At 31.7% G+C, this 13,699-nt stretch overlaps 2 protein-coding genes across 2 annotated transcripts; one reads left to right on the top strand and one right to left on the bottom strand.

Moving 5' to 3' along the window:
• Positions 1-2,320: 2,320 nt before the first annotated feature.
• Positions 2,321-4,442, bottom strand: LOC146907918 (uncharacterized). The gene is made up of 7 exons (XM_085729192.1): positions 4,323-4,442; positions 4,055-4,147; positions 3,622-3,766; positions 3,391-3,501; positions 3,225-3,304; positions 3,083-3,140; positions 2,321-2,549 (listed from the first exon to the last, which is right to left on the bottom strand). The coding sequence occupies exons 1-7, from the start codon at positions 4,440-4,442 to the stop codon at positions 2,476-2,478; spliced, it is 681 nt and encodes a 226-aa protein (XP_085585318.1). The 3' UTR covers positions 2,321-2,475.
• Positions 4,443-6,154: 1,712 nt separating this feature from the next.
• LOC146907917 (uncharacterized) lies at positions 6,155-6,832 on the top strand. Its single transcript, XM_085729191.1, has 2 exons — positions 6,155-6,518; positions 6,603-6,832. The coding sequence occupies exons 1-2, from the start codon at positions 6,155-6,157 to the stop codon at positions 6,830-6,832; spliced, it is 594 nt and encodes a 197-aa protein (XP_085585317.1).
• The last annotated feature ends 6,867 nt before the right edge of the window (positions 6,833-13,699 follow it).

Genomic DNA, 13,699 nt, shown 5'->3' with positions numbered 1-13,699 from the left:
AGGTGTTTGTGAAATATATTGTCGAGAAGTAGCTTTTTAAAGTAGCATTCAACAACTTTTGGCCAAAGCTCATTCTATTCAATTTTATGCATTAAAAAAAGTTTCCGTTCTAGTAAATACTTAATTGATATTGTGTTTGACCTAACTTCTCCTTAAAAATGTATAGAAGTAAAAAAAAAAAAATCCGGTCAAACGGTATATTAATCTCCCACAACGGCAGTGTAGAAGCAACTGAATTTGGGAGAAAAAAATTGGAAAATAGTTAAAAATAAAAAAATTGGAAAATAGTTAAAAGTTTTTAAAAATATAAAATTGGAAAATAGTTAAAAAAATCGGTGAGGTAGCACTCAACCAAGCAACACTAAAAAAAATGATATGCATCAACGTAACAAAAACATAGACAGACAGACATAAAATATTACTCTAAACGTTAATCTGTGTGTGTAAATATTTGCGAGGTTGAAGAAAGGAAATAAAAGTATTTGGTATCATTAAATGACAGTGTGAATAAAAATATTTGTGAGTTTGTGATGATTAAACAATATTGAAATTAAAATAATTGATAGTGTGTTTGACCTAACTTCTCCTTAAAAATGTAGAGAAGCTGGAAAAAAGACGGGTCAAACGATACCTTAATCTTTTTATTTTTGTTTAAATCTTGTGGACCAACAACTTAAATCTTCTAAAGATATTTTTTCGGATGTCCTCAAAGGGACAAATCTTCTAAAGATATTGGGTGCATAATTTAATAAAATCTCAATATATTTGTTTGAAATAATTTGAACTAGATTGAGACCTACACTTTTTTTTCTGAAGGAAGATTGAGACCTACACTTGTTGCACGGGCTTCTTAGAATTTGTGGTTTGTTACATTTGAGTGATATATTATATGCCCTCAATATAATTAATTTTAACCAAATTTCAAATTCTTACAAACCAAACTAGTTATTTGCAAATAGCTTAAGAGTATCAACAATAATATTAAAAAATAGTTATTATCCTCAAATTAAATTGGAACGGTATGGATAAATCGAGTGGTAGTTCAAACCAGGTATCTGTTTTAGATGTGTCATTGTATTGTCTCATTTTTATCCTTTTTTTATTTGATCAAATCAGACTCATTGCCACTTTGCTGAGGCAAACAGATAGGACCGGGTTGTTTTCGAGACCGACTCATCTACTCTAGTGCAAGCTCTATCGTCTCCAGGCCATGGTGTTTCAGAATTCTACGTTATTGTTTCTAGTATTATTTATCAGTTATCTTTACATTCCAACTTCAAGGTAAAGTTTGTTAGGAGACAAGTGAACATGGTTGCTCATAGTTTAGCTAGGGCGGCCTGTTCTTGGGCTAGTCACCGTATTTTTGATTCTTATCCTTCTTGTATTGAACATTGGTTGATTAATGATAATAGTTAAATTTTCTTCGGTCAAAAAAAAAAAATCAGACTCATTGCATTTAGCCATGATGAGTTGTAAGAAATGGTTAAGTTTTGTACAACCCTAGCCATCTGAAACAATTTTGAAATTGTGTTATATTTCACAAACTCCGAACAATCTTTGGAGGAGCTTTTAAACCTTATTCATCTTATTGTTTGTTCAATATCTCAAAAGTGCAAAATTGTTAATCGGAATACACACGTTTGTCATCATAAAAAATGGAGAGATTGTTGAACCAAAGTTGTTTGAAAAAAATCCTTAACTCTGGTCTTGATGATAAAAAGGTGTAAGTGGACAATTTTATCCTCTAACGTTTGTCTCACGTGTAGAAAGACATCTAGAAGTTTTACCCTATGTTAAACCCATTATGAAAGCAAGTGAAGTTTCCAGACGATAATTGGAGCATGTGCCTTTGGTACATCAAAGTTCATGGGCAAGCGGAATAAACAATTATTCAATCTTTGCATTTGGCTTTGATCTCCATAAATATAACTTTTTGTTTTAATCTTAAAATTATCCTTTGATTTTTAGTCCCTACTAAGTTCAATTTTTGACGGAGATATGTACCCACATTTAGTGTCTCATGTGTCTTGAATAGGATTATTCAAGTGGAGGGATCAGAATCATGAGAAACAAAACCAAAGTAAACAACCATCAGAAGTTGTATCGAGCAAAATTGGTTAAGTTCTCACAACATGACAAATTATGCTCGAATCCAGTCTTAAAGAAGGAAATCATTTTATTTAGAAGTATAAACAGAAAGTAGTATATTATAATAGAGAAAAAGGGAAATTATTAACTAAAAGTGCATATAATATGGACCTATAAAAAATAGACTTTAACCACTTTCAATAAAAAGTAAATTTTATATTAATAAAAAATGAAAAATAAATGCAATAATCTATTAAAGTCTACTAAAAATAGTAAGATCCGCTTTTAAATCGGGTCATTATTAGAAAAGGCTAATGTACTAAATAGTAGTAGTCTCAACCATATTAGAACTTCCCAAAAAAGAACATCTTTAAACCCATCTTTTATTTAAAAGATCTTCCAATTACTCTCTAATGCATCGCAGATCCGATAGAGGCAAGTGGCAGCACTTGATGGATAACCTGAAACTATAGCCAAACAAAACAAGGGAAAAATTAGAATAATAATAAATTAATAATCATATCTTTGATTTACCGGTCAAAAAAAAAAAAAACTTTACTTCCTTAGCCCAACAAAAAAAGAAAACTTTACTTTCATATTCGTAAAGTTTAGCTAAACTGACAAACTTGTTAGGTTTAAAATCATTACCGGAGTTCGAATGTCTGTCATCGCGGTTATGTGTGAGTTTTATGTGGCGTATATGCAATGTAGACTACTCATTATTTTGACATAGTTTGATATGTAAATATATGTAATGTTATGGCAACTTAACTAGTGCAATCAGGCATTGCTCGGTATCCAATACACAAGATTAAGATATAGCCATTTCAGATACTCATTTTTAGTTCTACTAAAATGAGTAATTTGTTTGATATGTTAGCAAGAATGTCATCACAAGAACTTCATTCTCTCCAATATGCAAAAGACATGTCAATCATTAACAATACAACAAAACTTGGATTTGAAATAAACACAAAATTGTTCACGTAATAACCTGATATGATATCATCAATGTAGTCAGCATCAATATTTCCATGAGCCATCGCACCAACCTGAAGAAGCAGACAACAGTCGATCAAGAAATAACAAAAATGATTCCATCTGTAAAGTGTATATAAAGACTTGCAAAAGCTTACCACAAATACAAGATTCTTATCACAGTTAGCAGCAAAGAAGTCGCTTATTTGAACTGTCTTTGACGAGTTAAATGAAAGACCTACAACAGCATAAGAGTGTCACGTCATAAGAAAACGCTTCACCGAAGACATTGACATTGTACGATTGCCTAGTTATAATACTCACCTATTTTAAGCGAGTTGACAGGTAAGTGTTGAGTCACAGGATTTTGAATTAACTCTAAATTCCTTCCCTCATTTCCATTTGATTTGGTACTGGATTTTTGTAGCAACTCCGCTAAAATAATTATTAGGTATTTTGAAGTGGGAGAAAAGCAAAGATGTCAATATGATGATCAAAGCCAAGAATGAGAATGGATTACGGAATAATACATTTCAAGGGAAGAGAGAAACTTACACATCATATTACAAAACTTTCCAAAAGTTTTTGGTATCCTGCCTTGTGGATCAACTTTAATAAGAATTCCTTCATCAGTTCTGATGAATATAGCGCTTACCCTACCAGCCAAGCAAAGTGGACTACTCAATATTGCAAGGAGAGCCTAAAATCCATATACATTCAGAGTCAGGTGCATCAAGAAAATGAGATAATCTTTCAAACTTTTTAGGGGGTATATAATATATTATACAATAACAATACTTTTCTAAGAAAACTACAATGGAACATAAAACAAAATATAACTATTCAGGGAAACGGCAGAAGTTAGGTTGTAATTAGACTCTTCAAGAACAAGTTTTCATCTCAACATCGCGCTTTAGGGAAATCCAGCAATAAAAAATGCATAACATGAAATCATCTCATTGTCAAAGTAATGAAAACAGTAGCTAACCTGATGAGAAATATCTGGCCTATAATCATCAGGATTCATATTTTTCATCCGCAGAAAATCACCATGCTCCTCTGAATTCAAAATATGATAATTCTGAAATAAAACATGCAACAGTTAGTCAAAACTATATAGAGGCCGAGTTTGAAACTCCGGATGAAGATTCGGTAGAGTTACTCTCCAAAAAAAGGACATACAAAATATACAAATTTCATTCTCCTCAATGAAAATTTCATTAGATGAAATTGAGAGGGAAAAGAAAAGTACTAACTTTGTCAAGATATGCCATAACCAACGAGGCTTTCTCAATAATGAAATACACTCCCGGAAGTTCTGCCACAGACTTATCAACCTCTTCATACCCTACTGTTTGATCCGGTGTTGAATGCATATTCTGTGGCACGGAAAAACAATGAAATCTAACAAAGCAAACACCGGAATCAATTAAAGTTGATTACGCCGGTTTGGAAAGGAACCAAACAGATGATTTTTAAAAATATTTATATATTAGTCGCTTTAAATACAACAGATGATTTTGAAAAATATTTGGTGTAATTGTTGGTGTAAAAGACTTGGCCTGAATTTGTGTGAAAAGAGCTATTACCTTAGCAAAAGTAGCTCCAAGTCTCCCAAAACTAAGAAGAATGACGTTCCTTTAAATTCGAGCACCCTGTGAGTTTCAAAGAAATAATAATAAATACATATAGTTAGAAAAAAAAAAAAACGGAATAGCATTGAAATTGAAAATATAGCACGTAACAAGGAAGGAGATCAAATGGAATTGAGAGAACGAGAGAGAGAGAGTTAGAGAGACTTACGAACTCACGCAGGCAGTCTGTGTCTTCTTCTGGTTGTATAAATATATGTTTTAGGGTTTGTTTGATGTGTGTATGCCTGTGTGTGTTTTAGGGTTTGTTTGAATATTATCTATACTATATATAAACAAAAGAATAAAGATCTTTCACTTTTGGGTTACATTTTTCATTCCAAAAATACCCTCAATTTTCAATGCAAATAACACATGTAACAAACAAATGTTTAGTTTTTTGCTTTATCATTTAAAAAGTATAACAAACTAGATGAATGTATGTGTGTGTGTGTGTGTGTGTGTATATATATATATATATATCCTTAAAAAAAAATGTATATATATATATATATATGTATGTATATATATATATATATATATATATATATATATATATATATATATATATATATATATATATATATACTTATTTTTTTCATTATCCCAATTACACCCTTAAACAACAACTTTTTCTATAATAAACATTCTTGTTGGTGTCATTAAAAAAAATAAGAATTTAGATTATATATTTTTGTTATATTGTTGGTTTCATTGAAATAGATAATCATGATTAGTTAGATTTGTTATAATTTAAAACTAAAAAACAATTATATTTTTACTTTTAATCAAAATTAAAATTTCATAAAAAAACATTCATAATTTTCAAACGTTAGCACAATAAAAAGAGCGGAAAAGACGGACACGTGACGTGCCCGTCTTTTCGCTAGTATATATAATATTCAAATATTTAAAAAAGTATAAATGTTCCGTAGACAAATATATAAACCCAGACAAATAATTGAAAGGAATAAGGTTCTATTATTTTCCAGTTATATTATTATTATGAATAATGCTGAATCTCGCGAGAGGGATTATCCCGAATTTGTCCCGACATGATTCTGATTGGCCAGCTACCCATGTATTCCGCCAAATTCCTACTTAATGCAGCCGTATTCTATACAGTACTTTAAATAGTGAGTGCACATGCTCTTCTTGAAATTTCCCGAGTGGCTTTTTCGGGAAGTATAGCAGCGCTGTATTATTATTATTATTATTGTCAATTATGTGAATTCACGGATAGCTAGAATGAGTAATAACCTGACTTAAGCCCTCTTTTTCCTTCAAAAAACGGACTTAAACCTTTTTTATGCTTAAGGATTTAGGGTTTTAAATCGTTCAAGCTTATAGAGTGTGGAACAAACAATTAGTTGGAATCATGTAGACTGTATTCACGACCCCACTTTGATTATCAAAGGATATATTTTTCTTGTACTTGTCTGCGTACTGCATTATACATGGCTTCCTCAAAAAGCAATTTTCCTCATGCTTCTCATTCTCAAGGAGAAAATAAGAGGATGAAGTTGGAAAATTCTTCTCGAAAGCCAACAACTACCGTTTCTGCCGACAGTGATCATCAACGTCCACAAAAAACTTTTGACAAAGAAAATTCAAAGGTTTCTACCAAAGGCTCAAAGGATGATGGTGGTTGCAAGAAGGTGATCAAGAATGATGGTGCAAGTGCAAAAGAGGTTATCGAGAAAGTGAAGAAACCAATGGAATCATACAAGAGGAGGCAATGTTGGGTGATTGTCAGTAGAATGTTAGAAGGTAGAGATGGATGGGCTTTCAAACAACCTCTTGACATCAAGATTTTGAAGGGTTTAGAGAACTAGTGAAAGGTGAAGTCAATGCCGAAGAGTTAAAAGGATATTAAGGCCAAGTTGAAGTTATATTCAACTCCAGACGAGTTTGCTGAGGATATGAGGTTTGTATTATCTCATGGGTTGCTTAACCCTCGGAGCGATGAGGTTCACAAAATTGCTACGAGGTTCAGTAACAATTTTGAGAACAAGTGGAGAGATTTGAAGGCAGAGTGGGCAGCAGAGTTGAGACTCGAAGAAAGGTGGGCACGTGAAGAAAGAAGACTGAAAAAGATGAATAAGAAGAGGAGAAAGGAACATGTGAATTTATGATATTAACCACTTTCTTTAACAATTCTTTAATAACGACGATGAAGCAAAAAACAAATATATTTTTAATTTGTTGCTTTTTGTCTAGTTAGTTTATGCGAGCTTTTTAATGTTTATGAACCAAAAAAATATTTTTATCCATTCAATTTGTCTTGTTCTATTTTGCCATTGTTCTAACTACTATATGTCTTTTGATTTTCATTTAATTATATTGCACTTCAATCACGTGTAGTATGGTTTCATTATCTCTTATACAAAATCTTGTCATAATTCTCTGTTTTCTCTCCAAATGCTTGAAATTTAATTATTTGATAGTTAGTTATCAAACCTGAAATAAGAATCCTAACACTGGTGACTTAGTCCTTTCACTATGTTGAGCATTGACTAATGTTATTTCTTTTCATTTTTTTTGTTTTTGTTTTTTGTTACCATCTTTTGTAAATACTCTTGTGACTCTTGCTCCTTCTTGATACACCTTGTGGTAGGAAGGACGTTTTGAAAAACACTAGTAGCAGTGTTTGGAAATTAGTAATTATATTGAATTTTTCTATTGGCTTGTTTATTATTAGTTGTCTTAAGGGATCTTCTTTTTCATTATGCAAATCCTCAATCTTATATTGATGTTTGAGGTATGAATTGAAACTTTAATTAGATGATAAAAATACAACGATTTTTTCTCATAAATACAAAAACGCCCATTTGATTAAAATTGTATTGCTAATTTCGATATGTCTTCGAAAATCATTTAAATAATATTCTGAATTTCAAAACACTTTTAAAAGTTGAGTATAATTTTTTATTTATAAAAATTTAACAAATATATAGAATATTTTGATGTTTCTTTTTGAACAAATATAATATTTTGATGTTAAAAATTAATATAGAACCAAATCTTTTTATTTTTGTTTAAATCTTGTGGACCAACAACTTAAATCTTCTAAAGATATTTTTTCGGATGTCCCCAAAGGGACAAATCTTCTAAAGATATTGGGTGCATAATTTACTAAAATCTCAATATATTTGTTTGAAATAATTTGAACTAGATTGAGACCTACACTTTTTTTTTTAGGGAAGATTGAGACCTACACTTGTTGCACGGGCTTCTTAGAATTTGTGGTTTGTTACATTTGAGTGATATATTATATGCTCTCAATATAATTAATTTTAACCAAATTTCAAATTCTTACAAACCAAACTAGTTATTTGCAAATAGCTTAAGAGTATCAACAATAATATTAAAAAATAGTTATTATCCTCAAATTAAATTGGAACGGTATGGATAAATCGAGTGGTAGTTCAAACCAGGTATCTGTTTTAGATGTGTCATTGTATTGTCTCATTTTTATCCTTTTTTTTTATTTGATCAAATCAGACTCATTGCTATTTGGAGTGGAGTACATAGCTACAGGAGTACTCTTGATAGACTCACCTATATGAATGTGGAACTAAGGGCCGTTTCCTATGGGATTCGGGGCAGAATACCTAGAGCGTTCGTTAAACCGGGATACACGTGCAAGGCCATAAACGCACGGGCTTTTAGAATACACCTTATGAAAAGGTTTGTGTGTGGGTTCTATGTCTGAGATAGAGTTCAATGCTGTAAGCAACTCTTGTTAATCAGAATTTTACTCGCTATGCAAAGGTTCAAGTTGTAGGCGACACTTTTGTTTACTAGCAAATCTTATGGAGACGTTTTTGACGTTATTTCTGAAACCATTTTTTAAATTCAAGTGGGGGATTGTTGGAACATGTGTGGAAATTGAGTAAAAAAGACTAAACACAAATTCCCATGTTGGGCAGAACTAGTGTTGTGTGAATTGAAAAAAGTGGAAGTCCCACATCGGATGGAACACACACATTGGTAGTGTTTATATAGTGGGGGTGTACCTCTAATTAATGGGGGTACATAAGCACTAGAGAAAAATATATATTGATATATATTTTATTATTTGGAAATGATAAATTAAATAATTAATTTAATCATTATTAGAAAGTGTTTTCTTAGTCCCCAAGTTTTGCTAAAATATTTTGGTACATAATATAATAAATTTTTGTACTAAATTTAATATATTTTAGTATTAAGATATTTTTGTACTAGATCTAATATGTGAATTACTTAATCGCAAAGTAATATGTTACTTGTTCCCAAAGTTTCTCACTTATTAGTTGTGAATTTTCTCTATAAATAGAGAGCTCACACAGTGCATTCTACACACCGAAAAGAATTTCATTGAGTTGTCGGGAATTCTTTTCTTCTCTTCTCCCTCCGACTTGTGTTAACAAGTTTCTTCTGCTTCTACTCCTTTCTGTCCCTTTCGGTTTCAAATAGAGTGGTTACGTACCGTATCGAGTGGCTTCGATCAATCGATTGAACCATATTTTTAAGAGTGTTCTTAAGACCATAGTCCCTTTTCGGTTTAATGTCCCTTCAGAATTAAGAGTGGTCTTAAGTTCATAGTCCCTTTCGATAATATATGTCCTTCGGAATAAAGAGTACTATTAAGATCATAGTCCCTTTCGTAATAATAATGTCCCGTCGGAATTATGAATGATCTTAACAGTATATAAATTATTTAAATATTTTTCTATTTGAGGAGAAATGGTGGTATCACCATATTTGAGTGGTCGTAGTACCATATTGAAAGTTTGGAGAACTTAAAGGTTAGAATGGTGGAAACACCATATTTGAGTGGTCTTAGCACCATAATAGAATGGTAATAATACCATATTAAAGTGGTTTCAGTATTAAAGAGTGGTCTTAGTACCATATTTGACGGTGTAATTCTCGAACGATTTTCTACAGTGCAGTAGTTAATCGAACAGTTGTAGCTGGGCTTGTTTTATCCTGGAGGCGGCATGGTTGATAGTCTACCTTGCACAATTTTGGGTAGTGCCACGAAACGTCTTAAAGAGAGCGACCTGGTCGTGACTCAACCTAGTAACAACTTCGGTAGATAATAGAATTTGGAAATCCAAATACAACAGTTTGGAAATCCAAAAAAAACAATTTTAAGACGTTTCGATCTGCTATGTCTACCGAAGAAATTACTTATTGAGATTTCGTTGTCCCTAAATACATCAAGGATAAATCAAGCTATAGATTTACATCTTTCGACTGAAACGATGAAGTGATTGTTGTTTCAATCAACAACACTAAAATTTTATTTGATGAAAACAATAATTTGTTACAAAACAAATTATTAGTTACAGAACCAAACAAGTTTTGATTGTTACAAAACATGAGAAAAAAACGTTTGGAGCTCATAATACGAGCGTCGCGTATTTTTTGTTACAAAAACAAGAAAAAAATAATTTAGTTCCATTTGTTACAAAAATAGTAACAAAGAATGGAAAATGATAAAGTTTTATTTTTATATAAAACTTAATGTCCCTTACGAGTTATTTTAAAACAATAACAAGAATTGCCATAAATTTAATGGCATACTGGATATCTAGACATGTTGGATGCTCTAAATATTAGAAAGAATCTGAATTTCAGATTTCTATTGAATAAGACTGAGTTAACTCAGACTTAAAGAGAGACTTGTGTGCTATGCACTCTTGTTGGAAAAAGATGGCATGTTCAAAATTAAAATTCTCCTTCTATTTTGTTAGTTGTGTGATTTTAATATTTGACATATCAAAATTGATCACGAACAAGTGTTTAAAAACTTGAGTAACTTGGAATTAATTCTAAAGTTATATGATTGAACAATTTTATTTATTGCAGTCAAGATATATGAACCAAAAGTTCATATAAATCAGAATTTAGAGAATATGAATCTCTAAACATAATAAATTATGATATGTGTGAATTTGATGACACATAAATTAGAAATGATAAAATGATATTTTTATCATATTTATTAATGACTGTGAATTTTGGAAAATAAAATTGATATGCTTGAATGTTCAATTTTTATAACGAAAATTGAAATTTATAGAGTACTCAAGTCTAAGAACAAAAATTCTAATTAAGAATTTTTTGAAGAAAAGACAATCCAACTTGTCTTATTTTTGAACTTGGGATTATCTGGACTATATTTAGTCTTGGACCCTAAGAGAGTTGAACTCACTAGTAGAGCCTATGAATATGTATTCATCGGGTATGCGATAAATAACGAAACATATAGGTTTTAGGACTTAAATGTTAAAGTGATCATAGAATTAAAAGATGCTGATTTCTATGAAGTAAGTACCCCTGTAAATTAAAGAATAATGGGGGCACTAGTGGAGGTAAACTAAATTCCCTTCTAAAAATTAAGAACTAGTGGGGGCACTATATCTAATCACATTCATGTAATTAGAAATAGTTATGAAAACATCATACGAGATGTTATAGAACCTCAAGGAGGTAAGAAAGCTAAAATTGCTAAAGAGTATGAACTTGGTTTATACATTGGAAGAAGATTCATTAAGCCTTAAAGAAGTTATATCCTCATTGGATGCTGAATTATGGCAAAAAGCAATAAACGATGAAATGAATTTTCTAGAGTCTAACAAAACATGACACTTGGTTGACTTGTCTCATAGTTGCAAAACCAATCGGTTGTATTTGGATTTGGAAAAGGAAACTAAAACCTCACGGGACGGTTGATGAATACAAGGCTCTCCTTGTAGTCAAAGGTTTTAGACAAAGAGAAAAATATAGACTTCTTCGACATTCATTCACCAGTCACGAAAATCATATCCATAAGAGGACTAGTCCCTTTAGCCGCCGTTCATAACTCGATAGTACTCCAAATGGATGTGAAAGTTGCCTCTTTTTATGGTGAACTAAAAGAAGAAATCTATATGAAACAACCTGAAAGTTTTGCGATTCATGGACAAGAAAACAAAGTCTGTAAGTTAGATAATTCTTTGTATGGTCTAAAATAAACTCCTGAGGAATGACATGAAAAATTTGACATTCTAATGTTATCGAATGAGTATAAAGTGAATGAAAGTGACAAATAATATTTGCACGATCATATGTCTCTATGAAGACGACTTGCTCATATTTGATTTAAAGATTCATGTTATGAATTATGTGAAATCATTGTTTATCAACAACATTGATAAGAAAGACCTAGACAAAGTTGAAGTAATTCTTGGTTTCAAGATTACTAGATCGAAAAAAGAACTTTTTTGATAAATCTCACAAAGTTGAGAAGTTCTTAAGGAAATATTATTATTTCGCCGTAAACTTGCAATCATATATTATGATCCAAGTGTAAGAACACTTGAGATGGAGTTAGAAAAACTGATGCGAGCATCATTGGCAATACTTAGGTATGTCACTGAATGTATTAGACCCGACATTGCCGATGTCGTAAACCTCTTGTGCAAGTTTACTAGTAGACGATGAGAAGCATTGCCATGCTATAGAAAGAGTCATGAGGTGCCTTAAAAGACTATGACTCTAAGATTACTTCACTAAGAGTAACCTATTGTACTTAAATGGTACGAGATATAAAATAGAACATTTTTCAAATGAATATTTAGCGACTAGTGTTTGCATATTGAGCATCACTAGAGGAGTTATTTGTTGAAACAAATGATATTGACTCAGTCCACTATGGAATGAATCTGAGATGAGAACACTAGAGAAAACTAGTGAAGAAGCAAGTTGATAAGATACTTGCTAGTTGAAATCCCTTAGTGGATAAAACCGTTTCCAGAAGTGTTAATTTATTGTGATAGTCTGCAGCTATTACAAAATTGAGAATCGTTACCACAATGGTAAGAGGCGATTATTAAGGCACGAACACATAGAGAAATAGAGAGCTAGCTACTCTCAAAAGGAACGGTTAAAGTAGATCATGTACGTACTGATAAAGAATTAGTTAATCCTTTGACGAAAGGAATTACTAGAAAGAAAGTCCTAAACACATCCAATAGGATGGGACTAATGCCCAAAGGTCACAAGTGATGGTAACCCGACCTACATGACTGGAGATCCCAAGAAATAGGTTCAATGGGTAATAACAAGTCACAAGTGATAGAACATACTATGATAAAAGTAAGAAAACATGATTCCTGCAGCGATAGAAGGATGAGATAATAGAAACTCTTAATGAGATCTATACTCTATTTGGAGTGGAGTACATAGCTACAGGAGTACTCTTGATAGACTCACCTATATGAATGTGGAACTAAGGGCCGTTTCCTATGGGATTCGGGGCAGAATACCTAGAGCGTTCGTTAAACCGGGATACACGTGCAAGGCCATAAACGCACGGGCTTTTAGAATACACCTTATGAAAAGGTTTGTGTGTGGGTTCTATGTCTGAGATAGAGTTCAATGCTGTAAGCAACTCTTGTTAATCAGAATTTTACTCGCTATGCAAAGGTTCAAGTTGTAGGCGACACTTTTGTTTACTAGCAAATCTTATGGAGACGTTTTTGACGTTATTTCTGAAACCATTTTTTAAATTCAAGTGGGGGATTGTTGGAACATGTGTGGAAATTGAGTAAAAAAGACTAAACACAAATTCCCATGTTGGGCAGAACTAGTGTTGTGTGAATTGAAAAAAGTGGAAGTCCCACATCGGATGGAACACACACATTGGTAGTGTTTATATAGTGGGGGTGTACCTCTAATTAATGGGGGTACATAAGCACTAGAGAAAAATATATATTGATATATATTTTATTATTTGGAAATGATAAATTAAATAATTAATTTAATCATTATTAGAAAGTGTTTTCTTAGTCCCCAAGTTTTGCTAAAATATTTTGGTACATAATATAATAAATTTTTGTACTAAATTTAATATATTTTAGTATTAAGATATTTTTGTACTAGATCTAATATGTGAATTACTTAATCGCAAAGTAATATGTTACTTGTTCCCAAAGTTTCTCACTTATTAGTTGTGAATTTTCTCT

This window comes from Medicago sativa, chromosome 7 (genome assembly GCF_051527215.1).
Source record: "Medicago sativa cultivar Bolivia chromosome 7, Bolivia_mono, whole genome shotgun sequence".
In the NCBI taxonomy this organism is placed as follows: Eukaryota; Viridiplantae; Streptophyta; class Magnoliopsida; order Fabales; family Fabaceae; genus Medicago; species Medicago sativa.
This window is presented reverse-complemented; position numbering and strand designations above follow the sequence as displayed.